This window comes from Balaenoptera borealis, assembly GCF_965194805.1.
Source record: "Balaenoptera borealis genome assembly, chromosome: 19".
NCBI classification, from domain to species: domain Eukaryota; kingdom Metazoa; phylum Chordata; class Mammalia; order Artiodactyla; family Balaenopteridae; genus Balaenoptera; species Balaenoptera borealis.
In genome coordinates this window covers 52,820,712-52,837,286 of record NC_138878.1, presented here as the reverse complement: position 1 = coordinate 52,837,286, position 16,575 = coordinate 52,820,712, and the positions used below count along the sequence as shown (strand labels likewise).

The window sequence follows — 16,575 nt, the reverse complement described above, 5'->3', positions numbered from 1 at the left end:
AAGAGAAAAAAGAAAAAAAAAAAAAAAAACACCCTGAATTCAGTCTCTCTTACTGGTCAAAGTACTAATTCCGCCCCAGCTTCTGGCCCCATCATCCAGCTCTTTTACACATACACAGCCTTACACTCTTCCAACGAGTATTTATTATTAGTTAAGCCATGATTCAGGACCCCAGCGTGGGCATCACTATGTACCCAGGTCCCCCTTCACCACCCTGGGGAGAAGGACGGAGGACAGAGGTGGGGTGGAGCCAGTTCAGATCTTCCCAGGAAACGTGCCTTCTGCCCGGCGGTCGTCCCAGGCTGACACCTGTGGAAAGACAGCCAGTGTTACTCCCTTCCTCCGCAGGGAAGCCAGATGGGTGAACTTCTCTGTCTTCCCCACTTTGCCTACCTGTTCAGTCAACAAGTAACCCCAGGACCTGCTGCGTGCCAGTACTGGCAACTGTTCCAGGAGCCGGGGAACCAGCAGTGACCCAGAAGGACAAGAATCACTGTCCTGAATGAGCTGACATGAACTGACCCACTGAGGGGACAAGGGGTGGGGCGGGGGGTGGGGTGGCGGTGGAGGAATAATAACAGGCAGACTCACTGCAGAGCTGTCTGTGGGGAGATGTGTGTAAACACCTTCAAAAGTGTGACCAGGCCCTGCTTCAGGAACCCCAGAGTCAACCCTCAACGATGTCTGTCAGAACAGAAGAAAGAAGGAATACTGGGCAGCTGTGAAAAAAAAATGAGGCTGTCTATGCTCCAGCAGGAATGCATCTCTAACGATCAAATGCACAATCAAGTGCAAAAAGGTCCAAACCGGCTACAGAGTGTGATCCTACTATTGCTCACAGATGTATGCATACATATACAAAACGATGGACAGGCCCATATTGAACGGTCAACACTCCCCCGAGGTAACACTCTGCAACTTGTGGACCCTCCTACAGGCAGTCAGAGCACATTTATTTTTATATACACACACACATTCACATTTACATGCTATACATCAGAGGCAATGGATAAATGCATGGATAAGGAAGACAATCTGAATCCCTGCTCCATCGCTTCCTAGCTGTAATTTCCTCAGGCAAATTACTCAACCTTTCAGGGCCTCAGTTTCCAATTTTGTAAAATGAGGATACTGATAATAGTACCTATTTTTTTTTTTTTTTTTAGCATGTTTGCCCTTATATGATATAAAGCACTTACAAAGTAGCCGGCCCATAGCAAGTGCCTCTTTTATTTACACACATACACCACACATCACAAATACTCTTTACTTAAATTGGGCCATACTATACAGATTTTTTTCCCCCATACTATACAGACTGTCCTGCAACTTGCTTTTTCCATGAGTCTTAGAGCTCTTTCTGTATTCTATCACAGAGATCAAGATGAATATACCATCATATATAACTTGTTTCTGAATGTTCCCCAGTACAAACAACTCTGCAATAGATGTCCTTGTACACAAACATTTTTATAGGATGTGTAGATGTGAAACTGCCACATCTAGAGTATGATTTTTTTCATTTTGAAAGATCCTGTCTCAGGATTGACCTTAACAGTGATTGGACCTGGGCTTCCCTGGTGGCACAGTGGTTAAGAACCCGCCTGCCAATGCAGGGGATACGGGTTCGAGCCCTGGTCCGGGAAGATCCCACATGCCGCGGAGCAGCTAAGCCCGTGTGCCACAACTACTGAGCCTGTGCTCTGGAGTGCGCGAGCCACAACTACCGAAGCCTGCGCACCTAAAGCCCGTGCTCCACAACAAGAGAAGCCACTGCAATGAGAAGCCCGCGCACCGCAACGAAGAGTAGCCCCCGCTTGCCGCAACTAGAGAAAGCCCGCACACAGCAACAAAGACCCGATGCAACCAAAAATAAATAATAAATAAATAAATTAATTAAAAAAAAGTGATTGGACCAATCTATAGAACCACCAACACTTAGTACTATCTTCCACTCCCCATCCCTTTTAAATTAAAGGATCAGGCTGGCCTGATCCTTTGGCAAATTAGTCTTTGTCCAATAATCCCACTTCATGGAAAGGGAACTAAGGAAACCATTCAAATAGAAGGCAAAACATTTCCTGCAATGGAATTGTACACTGCAGTATCATTTAAAATAGTGAAAAAAGACTGAGTCCAGCTAAAGGGGAAGGGACTATTTTTTAACTATTAAAGACAATGGCTACCCAATAATTAAGCAGGTTGTACTGACATAAAAATAGGTAAACAATGCAAGTCAAAAAGCCAAGGATAAACAGTATCTACAGTATGATCCATATCTATATTTAAAAAGTATATAGGGACTTCCCTGGTGGCGCAGTGGTTAAGAATCCGCCTGCCAATGCAGGGGACACGGGTTCGAGCCCTGGTCCGGGAAGATCCCACATGCCGCAGAGCAACTAAGCCCATGCGCCACAACTACTGAGCCTGCGCTCTAGAGCCCGTAAGCCACAACTACTGAGCCTGCGTGCCTACAGCCCATGCTACGCAACAAGGGAAGCCACCGCAATGAGAAGCCCGTGCATCACAACAAAGAGTAGCCCCCGCTCGCTGCAACTAGAGAAAGCCCACGCGCAGCAACGAAGACCCAACGCAGCCAAAGAGAAATAAATAAAATAAAATAAATAAAATTTAAAAAAGTATATAAACATACACCAACACCTACTCACACATTAGCACACAGAAAAGGAAGTGGAAGATTTATACCAAATTTCTAAGGGAAGTTAACTTTGGACTCAGAAGTGGGTGACTTAGGAGTTTTTCACTTTTTACATTATAAAAGTCTCTCACTTTGAAGGTTTACTGTATTTTTTATGAAGAAACTAAAGATTTTTTAAAATGGGAAATAAAAGGGAGTTCCTTGGTGGCCTAGGGGTTAGGACTCTGGGCTTTCACTGCTGTGGCCCGGGTTCAATCCCTGGTCAGGGAACTGAGATCCTGAAAGCCTCGTGATGTGGGGGGGTGGTGGGGGGGAAGAAAGAAAAAGAAAAGAAAAGATGATTGGAAAAAATGTTTTAAATGCTCATATAGGAAAAGTACTGGACTCCCAGCCCCACTCCTCCCCAAATACACATACTGGGATTAGAGACTAATTTTTAAAAATACACAGGAAACACCTGGAAGATGTTACAGTATTATCAGCTAGGTCAGGAGGATGAGAAACAATTTTTTGCCCCTTCCTCTATTTCTTAAGTTTCTGTGAAGTGGTTATGTTGCTTATAAAAAAACAAAAACGAACAATAGCAATAATAAAACACTTATTTTTACTTCACCAAGTTTCTGGAATAAAGAAGCCAGGGCTGCTGGGTATAAAGGGTGTGTTCACATCCAGCCCTCAGAAGGCAGAGAGAGCAGGCACCTGAGGGGAGGAACCACAGCATCTAACGCTCCCCAGGTAAGGGCAGGCCCAGGTCCCAGAGGCTGGGGTGTGGGGCAGCACCGGGCCTGGAAGCATGTTTCCTAGCACCCTGTCCAGCACTCACCTAATGCAGGCCCTGAGGCTGGAGGGCAGATATTACGGGATCACGATGTCATGGTACCCAAGATCACGCAGGGACAAGGAGAAATCCTGGGAGGGGAGAGGGTACTCAGACACTTGAGAGAGTGTGGCCACAGAGCTGGGAGGCAAACCAAGCAAGCTGAGGAAGAGTGCATTAAGGCAATCTGTTCTCAAGAAACAAGCCCCAAAGATGTACATCAAAATTAGAACACAATCTCCATCAAAGGGGACCAGTTAAATGAAAGCATTTGTAAGTTAAGGACTTCCCTGGTGGTCCAGTGGTTGAGACTCCGCACTTCCACTGCAGGGGGCGCAGGTTTGATCCCTGGTAGGGGAACTAAGATCTCACATGCTGTGCAGCACAGCCAAAAAATTTTAAAAAAGAAAAGAAAAAAACAAAAACAAATGAGGTAGATCTATACGCACTGTCATAAAACAGAACAAATGAGGTAGATCTATACGCACACATTGATAAGTCACAGAACAGACGATATAGTATGACCCATGCATACACAGAAAGTTCCACAGGCTTATGTATGATAAATGTATACAGAGAAAAATGAATCAGTTAACAGTAGTTACCTCAGGGGAGGGGGACTGGGGAGCTAAAGTGGACGTCTACTTTTCATTTTACTGTACTGCTCAGTACTGTACTGTACTGTTTTATTTTTTAAAATAAGCACTATTAGTTTTGTAATAATATCATATTTTGATTTTAAGATATATGATTTTTTTCATTTTAACATCTGTGAAAATAGCATGCTTGTTACATCCGTTTCCAGCATTAAAAAAAAAAAAAAAGATTTAAACATCTCTCAGTGTTTCTTGTAGTCGATGGGGTCTTTGACTTGATGAAATAAAGTAATATTTTATTTAAAAAAAGAGGGTATGGCAGAATATTAAATAGTAACAACGGGTCTGGTCAGATCAGGCCTAAAAGGACTGCCTTATTGCATCCCTGTATTTTAGAGATGCATGCTGAAGTAGGTAGGGGTGAAATGACATGTCTGGGATTTGCTTCAGAATACTTCAGCAAAGGAAAGAGGAAAAAGAAAAGGAGGAAATGTGGAGAAATCTTGAAACTATTCAGTTTGGGTGATGGGTATATTTGGGGGGTCACTGAATTATTCTCTCTACTTTTATGTATATTTGGAAATGCTCATATGAAAAAAGGACAGGATTCCAAAAGATGGTGAGCTCCACAGGGACAGGGCATTTACTTGTAGAGTGTCTGGGTGAGATAGATCTGGTTGCCTTGGCTGAGAGCCTGGCTGGTTGAGAGTACTGGCGAAAGGAGGAAAGGGAGGTGATTCTATGAAGAAGAAAAGGCCACATCCACGGCCAGTGTGATGCCTTGTCCTCCCTTTGCCTCTCACAGATGAGCTCCCATGAAGTCACCACACGCCCCTCTGCTAGGACCCCACCCCCACGCCAGCACCCCAAGGGCCCCAGGAGGAGGCACATACCCAGGATATGGGGCAGAGGGACTTGTACACACGCCGGTACCATTCACACACGGAGACGTCACCCTCTTTAGCAGTCATTGCCTTCTCACAGCGGTGGAAATCTGTGAAGAACGGGGATCAGGGTCAGCCCAGACCAAGGGCTGGAACACATTTTTGATCGAAATTCACAGAAATCGTTTTTACTTCACAACCAGTTACACAAATCCCCCCTACCCCCAAGTTCACAAAGAAAGCATACCCTTACAAGTGTAGTACTCAAAAGGGCTAGACACACCTCACTAAGCTGATTTTGCAACCCCTAAAGAATGACTGTTCTACTTGAAAATTCTGGGGTCAGGAACGATAAGGCGACCTGAGAGGTGTGTGTGGGGATTATGGAAGTCCAGAACCAGGGCAGGGGAAGGGGACGAGGGTCTTGATGCTAAGATGCTGGCATCCTGGAGAGGAAGACAGGAGGGGGATAATCTGGTTTTTAATAGTAGGAAATTAATTCAAAAATTACTCCAAGTATTACACTCCTGGGCACACTCCCTAGAGAGAAAAGCATTCACATGGACATCAAATTACACTTATAAGCATGTTTATAGCAGCAGCATTCATAAGAGCCCCAAACTGGAAACCATGCAAGTGTCCATGAATAAAATGTGGAAAACTGTACAGCAATAAAAATGAGCAAAACACATGCCACAGCACGGATGAATCTTCAAAACTGTTGAATGAAGACATCCAAACCTAAGACAACACATACAGTATTTATAAAGATCACAAAGAGGCAAACCTCACAGCGGTGATAAAACCACAGTGTGACTGCCCTAAGTCTGTGGGGTTACATCTCTCCTGGGGAGAGTAGAGTGTTGTTTTCAAGACAGGGTGTGCAGTAGGCATGGGAGCCCAGAGGGCTGGCAGTATCTAGTTTTCTATCCAGATTATAGTTACATGGGGGATGCACTTTAGAATTATTCATTTAGCTGTACATTATGTTTTATGTACTTCCTGTATGTATGTTACATTCCATAAATACACACACACACATCTTGGGGGAAAAAAAAATCACTGTGGGAACCAAAGTTTGTGACCCTGGGCCAGATCTTAAGCACAGGTGGTGATGAGGGGCACAGGCCCTGCGAGGTCAGATGATCAGAATAAAAGAGAAGAGGCCTGGGATGCATAGGTCCCCTATGAGGAGCCAAGAGGCAAGCAAGCGACTTGAGGTGTGGGACCAGGGGAAAGTCAACACTGCAGCCCGCGCCCCCCACCCCCCCAAGTCCTGCTCACCCAGGTAGTTCTGCCAGCAGTTCCTCGTCTGGTTCTGGTTGGGGAAGCGGCTGTCAAAAGGAGCAGTCTGGTAGTTCTTGATTTTGGTCTTGATGTCCTCTGCCATAGTGCTGACTCCTGGAGGCAGAGAATGGGTGCTGGCAGGGGTTCTGGGGCTGGCAAGGGGCTGTCAGTCCACCCAGGCCCGGTGAGCAACAAGCCAACGCCCCTCCCTCTCAGTACACACAGAGGTGAAGGCAGGGCAAGAACACCTTAAGGGTGGAAGTCATAGCAGGGTGTCTGGGGGAGTCAACTCCTTGGTAAAATCAGGCTTTATTTGTCCCAACATAACACCAGCTGACATTCACTGAGTGCTTACTATAAGCAAGGAAGCTTTATTCCTACAGTCACTCTAAAAGGCAGAAACTATTACTATCACTGCTTCACAGACAAGAGACAGGGTGTTTAAGCGACTTCCCAAGGTCATTCAGCACACATGTGGTGGAGCTGCACTCTATCACTAACTTAACCTACACTGCAGAGGTTCTTAATGTCTACTGGTGCCATGAACTCCTCAGGGGTCTAATGAACCCTTTCTCAGAATATGTTTAAATGCATTTAAAGGGGACTTCCCTGGTGGTCCAGTGGTTAAGAATCCGCCTTCTGGGGCTTCCCTGGTGGCGCAGTGGTTGGGAATCTGCCTGCCAATGCAGGGGACACAGGTTCGAGCCCTGGTCTGGGAGGATCCCACATGCCGCGGAGCGGCTGGGCCGGTGAGCCACAACTACTGAGCCTGCGCATCTGGAGCCTGTGCTCCGCAACAAGAGAGGCCGCGATAGGGAGAGGCCCGCGCACCGCGATGAAGAGTGGCCCCCGCTTGCCACAACTAGAGAAAGCCCTTGCACAGAAACGAAGACCCAACACAGCCAAAAATAAATAAATAAATTAAAAAAAAAAAAAAAAGAATCGGCCTTCCAATGCAGGGGACGGGGGTTCGGTCCCTGGTCGGGGAACTAAGATCCCACCTGCCCCGGGAGCAACTAAGCCAGCACGCCACAACTAGAGAGAAACCTGCGCGCCTCAACAAAGATCCCGCCTGCCGCAACTAAGACCCGACGCAGCCAAAAAGAAAATAAACAAATAAAAATTTAAGAATGCATTTAAAAATTGCATAGGATCACAAAGAAAACCAGTTACTTGTAGCTGAGGTTTTATTAACTACCACAATTTCAAAATAGTCATGCCTGAAAATGGTATGTTGTGAAATCTGCAACCATAATGGTCTGTCAGATGACCTATGATTTTGATTGCTGACAAAGTAACAGATGATGCCAATACTACTAGGGCTATTGCCTCCATTCCTAACTGAAGGAAATGCTACATTTCAATTAGAAACTAGCAAAAGTACAGATGTAAATTTCCCCCCATTCAAGTACTAGCACCCCTTGAACTCTACAGATTCTGTGGACCCAGGGTTAAAAACCTGTGCTATAATCTCTCTTATGAGGTGACACACTGTTTTCATCAGGGAATCCGAGAGAAACTGCCTCTATTCCAGATTATTCGAGGAGTCGTGGGGTTACACAGAAGTAAGCAGACCAGTAATAAATTCAAGCGACCCAGGGTAGCGGTAAGGATCTGGGGCACCGGAGGAGAGTCTTTCCGGGAGCGGGGTGATGTGAACACCAGCCTCTGGGACACAGACGCGGTCGGAAGAGTTGTTTTGGAAGCGATCTCCACCCGCTTTCGGGAGTGAGGGTGGACTGCGGATGACGCTGCAGCCCCTCCAACGTCCAAGGGAGAGGAGGGGCCAGACACCAGGAAGCCAGGCTGCGGCCTAGGCAAGCTTTGGGGGTCGGGGGTCGTGGGGGGAGGGACGTCTGCGCCCTGGTGACTAAGAGCACTGCAGTCCTGGTCGCTGGCTAAACTGCATAATATCTGATCCTCAGTTGCCTGCCAGTCAAAAAGGGATAATCGCAGGCCCTATCTCATAGGGTTGGAGGGAGGATTACATGAAGCAATATAAATCGCTTGTAATGTTCCTGGCATCGAAGAACTAAATAATCGTCAGCTACGATTACTAACTGAACAGGACCCCAGGGCTCCTGGAGGTCGACCGCCGCCGGCCGGAAACCTTACCTCGTTCTCCGGGAAGCAAGGGTCGGGCTCCACAGTTCCCCAGGCTGGGGTTCCAGGGCCCCCGAGCCCCCTACACTCACCTAAAGACGCTCCTGAAGCCCCTGGAAGCTCAATGTGACCCTCAGCAATGACTCCAGTGTCGGACCGGAAGCGGAACGAAGACCGGCCGGAAGCGGGACGAGGCAGCGCACTGGAGAGTCTTCCGCACGGCTAGAGCGCCGTCCCTGGAGCGGTTCAGGCCACGCCCATGCGAGCGAACTCCAACCTTCCTATTGGGCTGAATGCCTGTTCATCCTCAATCCCAGCCCAATCGTAAGCTTGCGTGCCACTTGGAACCGCACGGAGCTATCGCTGTGCCAAGCTGTGGGTGCAGCACGGTCACCTCTCTGTCATTACCACGAGAAAGGAGTCTGGGTCTTGGGGCTGGCTGGAGAGTGGGCCTGGGAAAAATATCCTAGCGGAAATGCTCTTATTCGTGCAAGAATTATCTATTGAATGCTTACCCTGACAAAGTCCTTGCAAATGACCTACACGGTTTGGCCCCCTTTTATACTCTTACCTCCTTCTCTTAACTGCTGCGGTTCCAGCCACACTGGCCTCCTTAGCAGTTCCTTAAACGTGCAGGCTGGCTTCCCCCTAAGGGCCTTTGCACTTGCTGTCCCCTTGGCCTGGAATGCTCTTCTTGCAGTTCGCTCCCTCCATCGTGTCCTGCAAGTCTTTGTTAAAATGTCACCTTAACAATGAGTCCTTCTCAGTCCAAATATTTAAAATTGCTATCTTGTCAGTTTCTTCCCTACTTTATTTCTCCAAAGCACTTATCGTCTGACATACTGTATCCTTCCTTTTATTGTTTATCATTTTTTGTCTCCCTCAATATATGATAGAAGCATCATAAAGGAGCAAGTTTTGTCTCTTATTCACCATTGTATCTCTAGCACTTAAAACAGTTTCTGGCACATAGTATAGGTACTCTATAAATATTTGTGGAATGAGTGAATTTCTTGTGTGAATAAAGGGGGCTTCCAGGGACTGGAAGAGGAAGCTATGAAAGAGAACTGCTTTTGCCCCTCCCCTCAGCCTGGCCTCCAAAGCTTCTCACATACTGTGCTGGGTGCAGTGTCCAGGCCTAACTGGGTTGGGGGCCTCTTATGCATTGTGTTCATCAGCGTTGTAATTATTTGTGGAACTGCCTGTTTACATGCCTGCATTCACCCCCTTCAATGAGATCTTCCCAGAGCCCAAACCCCTTCCCTGCTTAATCCCCTCCCTGGCTCCCCTGTGCCCTCAGGACAAAGTCCAGGCCCCTTACCATGGCCCACATGGGCAGTTCCAACTGGAGCTTTGTGAACTGAGCCATGGTCCCCTCTCCAGCCACGTTGAGATTTTAGTTCATCGAACAGTGCTGTGAGATCTACCTCCAGGCCTTCGATTACTCTATTTCTTCTGACTGGGACATTCTTTGCCTACCTGACTTTTCAAATCAGCTATTCTCTTCTCCAGGAAATTTTCCCTGACCACCCCCCTGCCCGCACCTCAGACTAGGGCAGATCCTTCTTTTTGGTTCCCCTCTACCCCCTAGAGTTTCCCCAGCCCAGCCCTGACCACTCTGGGCTGTCCCTGGCTGGTGATGGGTCTGTCTTCCCACTGACTGTGAGCTTCCTATGGGCAAGGTCCAGGGTTGTCTTGGTCACTGCTGAGTTCCCAGCATGGCCCATAACGGGACCACTCAGTAGACTCTCTTTAGAGGCTCAGTAGTTCCTAGAACAGGATAGACTCTCCTTGGGGTCTGAGTTCTATGGCCCCCAGCTTGGAGTGGAGAAACAGAGTAGGTGGTTTTGGGGTGTAAGCACTAGGTCTAATTCCTTCATGGTTCCTAGCACTGGGAAGTCACACAGTAAGCCCTTTTTGGAGTGAGTCCTCTCTTCAAGGTGGGGACAGTAAATAAACTCGAAAGTTAGTGATTGGGTCTGATTCTTGTGCAAGTCCCAGTACAGGGCAGGCACACAGTAGGCAGGCCCAGCGGGGACTGTCTGATTCCTCTGCGTGTCCCATGACACAGTGAGCACACGGTAGGTCCCCCTGTGTGTTTTGGGATCACACGGGTCTGTGGAGGCGATGTGGGTGTGCTAGTGCACACTGGCCCCCTAGCAGACATAGTGTCAGTGGGAAGGATGCAAACAGCACGCACAACGATGCTTGACCGTGTATTTTTATTGAGTCGTTGCTCCCTGTCCGCTCTCCACGCAGTCGGGATAGACTAGGGCAGGCACGCGGCCCCCGAAGCGGTACGTGTACTTGCGCCCCCCGCTCTTGCGCACGATGTCGCGGCGGTAGTAGTAGCGCAGACCTCGGCTCAGCTTCTCGTAATTCATGCCGGGCTTCCTCTTGCGCTCGCCCCACAACCGCGCCACCTAGGGCGGAGGCCGGGCTTAGTCTGAGGGGGCGGGAGAGGTGGGGAGTGGGAGGGGCTTGACAATGGATGGGTGGGGCGGGGGCGGGGTTCTGGTCTGTCAGCATGGGGGTTAGGCCCGGCGGAGCGGGGCGGAGTTGAGGGCGAGGCTGGGGGCGGGGCCTAGCACTAGGCGAAGTGCTGGCGGGGCTAAACTGAACACAGGGAGACCCGGGCGGGACTAAGCGGGTCTGGGAGGCTGCCCCACCTCTTTGGGGTCGCAGAGTTGGAACTCGCGGCTATTGCCCGTCCAGCGGATGCAGCTGCTACGCGCCCCGTCGTGGAGTAGCTCCAGGAGGAACTGCCACAGCTGAATGGGACCTGCGGGGTGGAGGCAAGTGAACACTCAGGTTTCCTGGCCCCAGATCATGTCACTTCGATGACCCAGGAATCCGGATCCCCTCCTCCTCGGGGACCGAGTCCGGATTCCTCCATCTAAGGGACCTAAGAGTTGGCCTTGGGGACCCAGGCATCGGGGCCCCCATCTTGGAGATTTAGGAGTTTGGCTGCCCCATCTTGGAGACCCAGGTATCCATATCCTCATCTCTTTCCTCTTGCCTAACGCAGGAGCCTAGGTCCTGGTTCCTTGCTCCCGGGAAGACTACCCGTGTCTTAGTCTTCTCCTCCCTGGGGACCCAAGAGGAGGGCCACCTCCCCCTGCTCTCTCGAGCCCCGCCAGTTTCCCGGTCCCGCCCCCTTTGGCGCCTAGGCCCCGCCTCACTAGACTCCGGCTTCGCTCCCTTGGGACAAAGTGTCTCGGACCTCACCTCGGTGGTTAGCTTTGGGGTAACAAGCCAAGGTTACGCGGTCCGACTGCTGGCTCGGTTCGGAGGAAGTAGTGAGATCTGAAGTCTGGTACTCCTTCGAAGAGGTGGTGCAGTCCGTATGCAGCCCCGAGTCCCAGGAGATGGTATAGTCCGATCCCGCAGGCCCGCCCCACGAACTGGTAGAGTCGGCGGGCGGCTCCCCGCCGAGGCGCTTGCCCCAGTAGGTGGCGCCGTCCGGGCCAACAGAATAGTCCCAGCTGGTGGAGCTGGCGGCGACCCGGGCGCCCGACCACGAGTTGGCACTTCCCGCGGAGGTGGCGCAGTTCTGGGCGGCTGCCCCTTTAGAGCCAGCCCAGAGGGCGGGACCCAGGGCCTGGGAGACGCGGCTCCAAGGGACCGAGCCGGTGCACGGCAGGTCTGTCCAGTCTCCCGACCACGGAAGAGCCTGAGGGGCGGGTTCTGTGAGGACGAACGGACCCCAAGTTTGAGGAGCCCAGGTGTCCCGATCCCTGGCCCCCTCGGGGGTTCTAGGGGTCGAAGCTCTCAGCCCTCGCGCCTGGGGCCCCACGCTCCAGGATCTCGGTCATGCCACCTTAAGGACACAGGCGTCCCCCGTCCTATCCCCGTTCCCCCTCAAAGATCGGGGAGTCTAAACCTCTAGTCACAGTGGAGGACCCCAGTCCCCTCCTCCCCCCGACTCTCCGCACACACTCACCCGCCCCCCATGGAGCTTCTGGGTACGGTAATGCGGAGCCCCAGTCCGGCTGTGGGAGCCCTGCGAGGGATAGGACGTAGCAGAGTTTAGGGAATGGTGTGCACAATGGCTAGAGACTCCCCTCAGCCACTCAACCCAGTGGTCCTTATTTGTCAGGGACCGAGAGTTATTACCCCCGGCCCCTACTCACTCAGACCTGGGACTCAGGAGGCTCTCTGGGCCCCTCCTCCTCCTTCTCCTTCAGCCTCTGGAGTTCAAGCCCACACCCCTCTCCCGGCTCAACCCCAGGAGTCCAGGCACGCCCCCTTCCTCCCTTAGACTTAGAAGCCCAGCCTCTCACCTTCTTCCCCAGCGCTCAGGGGTCCCAGCCCACAGACACTTTTCCAACATGTCTCCGCTGTCAGCGTGTCCCCTTGGAGTGCCAGTTCGGGGAAATAGAAGTCGAGTTCAGCTCCTTCTGCAGGCAGGAAGGTTAGAGCCCCGTCAGGGTCAGTGGAAGCGCCCACCTGAGCACCCTCCCCACACACATTGTCTCAGCCCCAGCAGCCTACCCGGCCCTGACAGCCTGCTCCCCAGGGGCACTTCCTGTGGTGATGCTTCATCCCAGTTCCACAAATCCATGGCTGCTCGCGGTGAATGTTCTGGGTCAGAAAAAAAAAAAAGGGCACAGGGTGAGCTGGTGACACTTAGGGACCCTGGAGTCTGAGCCCCATCCCTTGCTTCACTCAGAGGAGTCCAGGCCTCTGCTCCCTCCTTCCCCAGGACCCTGGATTGTTGGCCTCCAGTGTCCTTTTCTCTCAGACCAGGAGTTAAGGGCCCCCAGACACCCAGACCCAGGAATCCAGGCCCCCAGACACCCAGACTTCCAGTCCCCAGTTCACAGCTCACCTCTGGCAGGTCCCTCTGCCCTCAGCCGGGGGTCTCAGCCCCATTTCATACCATGCACCCCCTCCCCCCGGGGGCCTGGGCAGGGGGGAATTTTCCAAGACGTCAGAGCTGGGGGTCGCAGCGGGGGTCGAGTTGCAGGGGCTGAGGCGGGGCCGAGCTGTGTCACCCCCGCCCCACTCCCCTCTGCCCCCAGAGATGGCCGTCCGCCTCCACGGTAGCTTTGGCTGTCCTCCCGCAGGGGTGGCTTGGACTTGAACAGGAGCTTGGGAAACAGCGGGCTGGGCGAGACCGGGGTGAGGAGGGGTGTTTCCGGGGTGACTGGGGCGGGGTGGGGGGCTTGGGGACTTGATCCTGTGACATGGGAGGTGGTGGGGGAGGAGAGCCTGGGGTCAGCTGGGCTGCACCAGGCTTATCTGCAACAGGAAGGGGGATTTCCGGCCAGACCCCCAGCGGGCAGACGTCACAATCCACAGGGGGCCTGTGGGGGTAGATTGACCTGGGATCCTCCACCAGGCCCACTTCTCCCCTTCTGAGGGCTTTGAGGGGAAGTGCTGGGGCTGCTTCCGAGGACAGTAAGAACACAGTATAAACAATAGCAACAGTGATAATAATAGCTAACATTTATTGGGGGCTCATTACATGCCACCGGCTGTGCCCTGGGCCTTTGTTTAATCCTCTTACCAGGTAGGTACTAGTCTTATCCCGATTTTATGAAAGGGGAAATTGAGGAGGAATTCCTCCCACTTTTCTTCATCTCCAGAACCCATGCCCTTCACTGCTGTAACACTTCAGGACAAATGGGGAAATTTGAATATGAACTGAATATGAGATATAGAATTAGTCATTTTCTTAGATGTGATAATGGTATTATGATATGAAAGCTATCTCTATAAGGAACACTGAGATATTTAGGGGTGAAGTATTGTGTCTGTAACTTGTTTCCAATGCTTCAGCAAAAAAACAAACCGTGTATACTTGCGACATGTACATACACATGTGCAATATTTGGGACACAGTTATGCCAAAAAATTATTTGTTGTCTTAAGTTCAAATTTAACTAGGTGCCCTGTATTTTTATTTCCTAAATCTGGCAACCCTAAACCCTGGTAGCTTGGCTTCAGAGCCTGCGCTTGTACCCATCCTGCAATATTGATAAGTAAATATTTACCATTAAAAATAACCTCTTTAATATGGGCCATTTCCAATATTCACCCAGTTCAATCACTAACCACTTGCCATTCTGGGGGTGGGAGGAGTGGGGGGTGTGGGCACTGCCCTTCTTTGTTACACGAGGGAAGGTGGGCCTCGACAGGAAGAGCAACTTACTAGGTCACACAGTGGGTGGTTGTGGGGCTCCTGGGATTGGACCCAGCGCTGGTTGAACCACAGAGCCCTCAGGCATCACCGGTCCTTCCATCCATCTAACCCAGGGGTCTGAAAGGAGTCTCCACCAGCTGTGCCCCACCAGGCCTGGAGCCTCCTCTCACTGAAGCTGGCCTCTTTCCTGTCTGTATGTATCTGTCTCCCCATGTCTCTCTGCCCTGGGTTGATGTCCCTGGCCCTGGGTCTCTGTTGTACCAGGCCTGACTGCAGTAACTTTTTTTTTTTTTTTTTTTTGGCCACACCTCACAGCTTGTGGGATCATAGTTCTCTGACCAGGGATTGAACCTGCGCCCTCAGCGGTGAAAGCGAGGAGTCCTAACCACTGGACCCCAGGGAATTCCCCCAAGTCTCTTCTGATGTCTCAGTCCCTCCCCATCTGTCTTTAAGTGTTCTTATCTCTCTCCCTATCTCCTTATCTGTTTCCATCTCTTTCCCTCCCTGGGTTTTTTCCCCATCTGCCTTCCCATTGTACTGCCTCAGACCCACAGTTCTCGTCTCTTCCTGTCTCCCTCCCCACCTCTCTGTCTCTGCTCACTACATCCCCTCCATTTTGGTCCCTCTGTCTCTCAACCCCATTGATCTTTTTCTCTCTCCCCTCAGGACTTAAATGCACACATTTAAAACCCGCCTTTCTGGAATCATTCCTCTTTCCATCTCCTCCTTTGCCTGCAGTGAATAGAAGAGGCTCAGGAGAAGGGAGGGCTAGTGATGTGGGGATGGGGTTTGAGGGTTCTGGAGCTGGGTGGTCCAGCCCAGGTGGCAGGGGGCTGAAGGGTACTTCCTGTCATTGATGGGAGGCCCTCACCCCTCTAACCAGACTGGAAAATGTGACGTCAGAGGGGGCAGTAAGGGAGGAAGACAGGAACTGAGGAAATTTGACACCTTTCCTTGGGTAACTGGCTTCCCTGAGAAGCCTTGGCATTGTTTCTCCCCTCCCTCCCAAGCCCTTTCCCAATCAGGGGTTCTGATGGCTGTGTCCCAGGGAGGCCCTCATCCCCTCCCCATGCCATCTCCCTCCTTTGCCTGGTCACTGCTCCAGCCTCCTTCCAGAACCCCAGATTCTTCTGAAGTGCAAATCTGTGATGCTAGTCCCCTGCTTGAACTTTGTCTCAACTTCTCAAGGCTGGCTGCTTTCAGGGTAAAGTCTAAGCTCCCAGTTAGGCATTCAAGTTCCTGCATGGACACTTCTTCAGACAGGCAGAGACAAGCGTGGAGCTGGGAAACAGGAGTTGGGGAGAGACTTACAGATGCAGAGAGAGAAGAGAGACTCAGAGAGATACACTTAGAGACAAGAAACAGAGGGGCACTCACAGAGAAACAGAGGAGACACAGAGAAACACTCAAAGAGATAGAGCAGAAGTTGGCTGGATTTTGGCAGAGTGAAGAAACTAGAAAACAGTCTCAGAGACCTAGAGGGTGACAACTGCAGAGACTAGGAGAGAGAACGACAGGAAGAGAATGAGACAGTCTCAGAAGTGGCCAGTGCCTTGAGGAAGCCCCTCCCTGACTCCCAGGATGGCTTCCATCCCAACCCTGATCACTCTGGGCTGTGACTGTCCGGCTACGGCCCTATCTTCTGCCACTGGACCATGAACTTGGAGGGAACAGGGCCTGTGGCTGTTTAAGTCACCATTGTGTCCCCAGCACTGTCCAGGCCCTTGATGAGAGTCTGCTGAATGGATGAAGGCCTGGAAGGCTGTGAGCTCCAGAAGGGCAGGGCCCAGAAGACCCCCTTATCTTGGTGCTGAGAACACAGGGTGGAGTCAGAAGACCACAGGTTTGAGCCTCTGCTTGGCTTCGGCCTTGCCCTAAGCCTCTACTTCCTCCTCTGTGGAACAGGCTGCACTGGACGTGCACTTAAGAGGTTTCAAGAAGATGTAAGGGGCATGCAGCAGGGACCGAAAAATGCCCATCTGCATGTTCGTCTGAGTAAACTTTCAAGGCTCCCCACTATTCCCAGAGTGGGGGATGCTAAGCCCTGTCCCCCAACGAGTGCTTCCAAGCCTAGCCAAGGA

At 51.1% G+C, this 16,575-nt stretch overlaps 2 protein-coding genes across 5 annotated transcripts; both read right to left on the bottom strand.

Annotated features, from left to right (window-relative positions):
* Positions 1-120: 120 nt before the first annotated feature.
* COX6B1 (cytochrome c oxidase subunit 6B1) lies at positions 121-8,597 on the bottom strand. 3 transcript variants are annotated; one of them, XM_082369646.1, is made up of 5 exons: positions 8,439-8,597; positions 6,241-6,357; positions 4,966-5,066; positions 3,483-3,568; positions 121-309 (listed from the first exon to the last, which is right to left on the bottom strand). In XM_082369646.1, the coding sequence occupies exons 2-4, from the start codon at positions 6,344-6,346 to the stop codon at positions 3,515-3,517; spliced, it is 261 nt and encodes an 86-aa protein (XP_082225772.1). In that variant the 5' UTR covers positions 6,347-6,357; positions 8,439-8,597; the 3' UTR covers positions 121-309; positions 3,483-3,514. The 3 variants fall into 3 exon arrangements, with proteins under 3 accessions (XP_082225772.1, XP_082225770.1, XP_082225771.1); XM_082369644.1 differs by lacking the exon at positions 3,483-3,568 and having other exon boundaries at positions 8,439-8,596; XM_082369645.1 differs by lacking the exon at positions 3,483-3,568 and having other exon boundaries at positions 8,359-8,545.
* Positions 8,598-10,549: 1,952 nt separating this feature from the next.
* ETV2 (ETS variant transcription factor 2) lies at positions 10,550-13,348 on the bottom strand. Of its 2 annotated transcripts, XM_082369626.1 has the most exons (6): positions 12,841-13,348; positions 12,630-12,746; positions 12,290-12,349; positions 11,575-12,033; positions 11,016-11,128; positions 10,550-10,769 (listed from the first exon to the last, which is right to left on the bottom strand). In XM_082369626.1, exons 1-6 carry the CDS (start codon positions 12,908-12,910, stop codon positions 10,569-10,571), a joined length of 1,020 nt encoding a protein of 339 aa, XP_082225752.1. In that variant the 5' UTR covers positions 12,911-13,348; the 3' UTR covers positions 10,550-10,568. The 2 variants fall into 2 exon arrangements, with proteins under 2 accessions (XP_082225752.1, XP_082225753.1); XM_082369627.1 differs by lacking the exon at positions 12,290-12,349 and having other exon boundaries at positions 12,841-13,343.
* Positions 13,349-16,575: the final 3,227 nt, after the last annotated feature.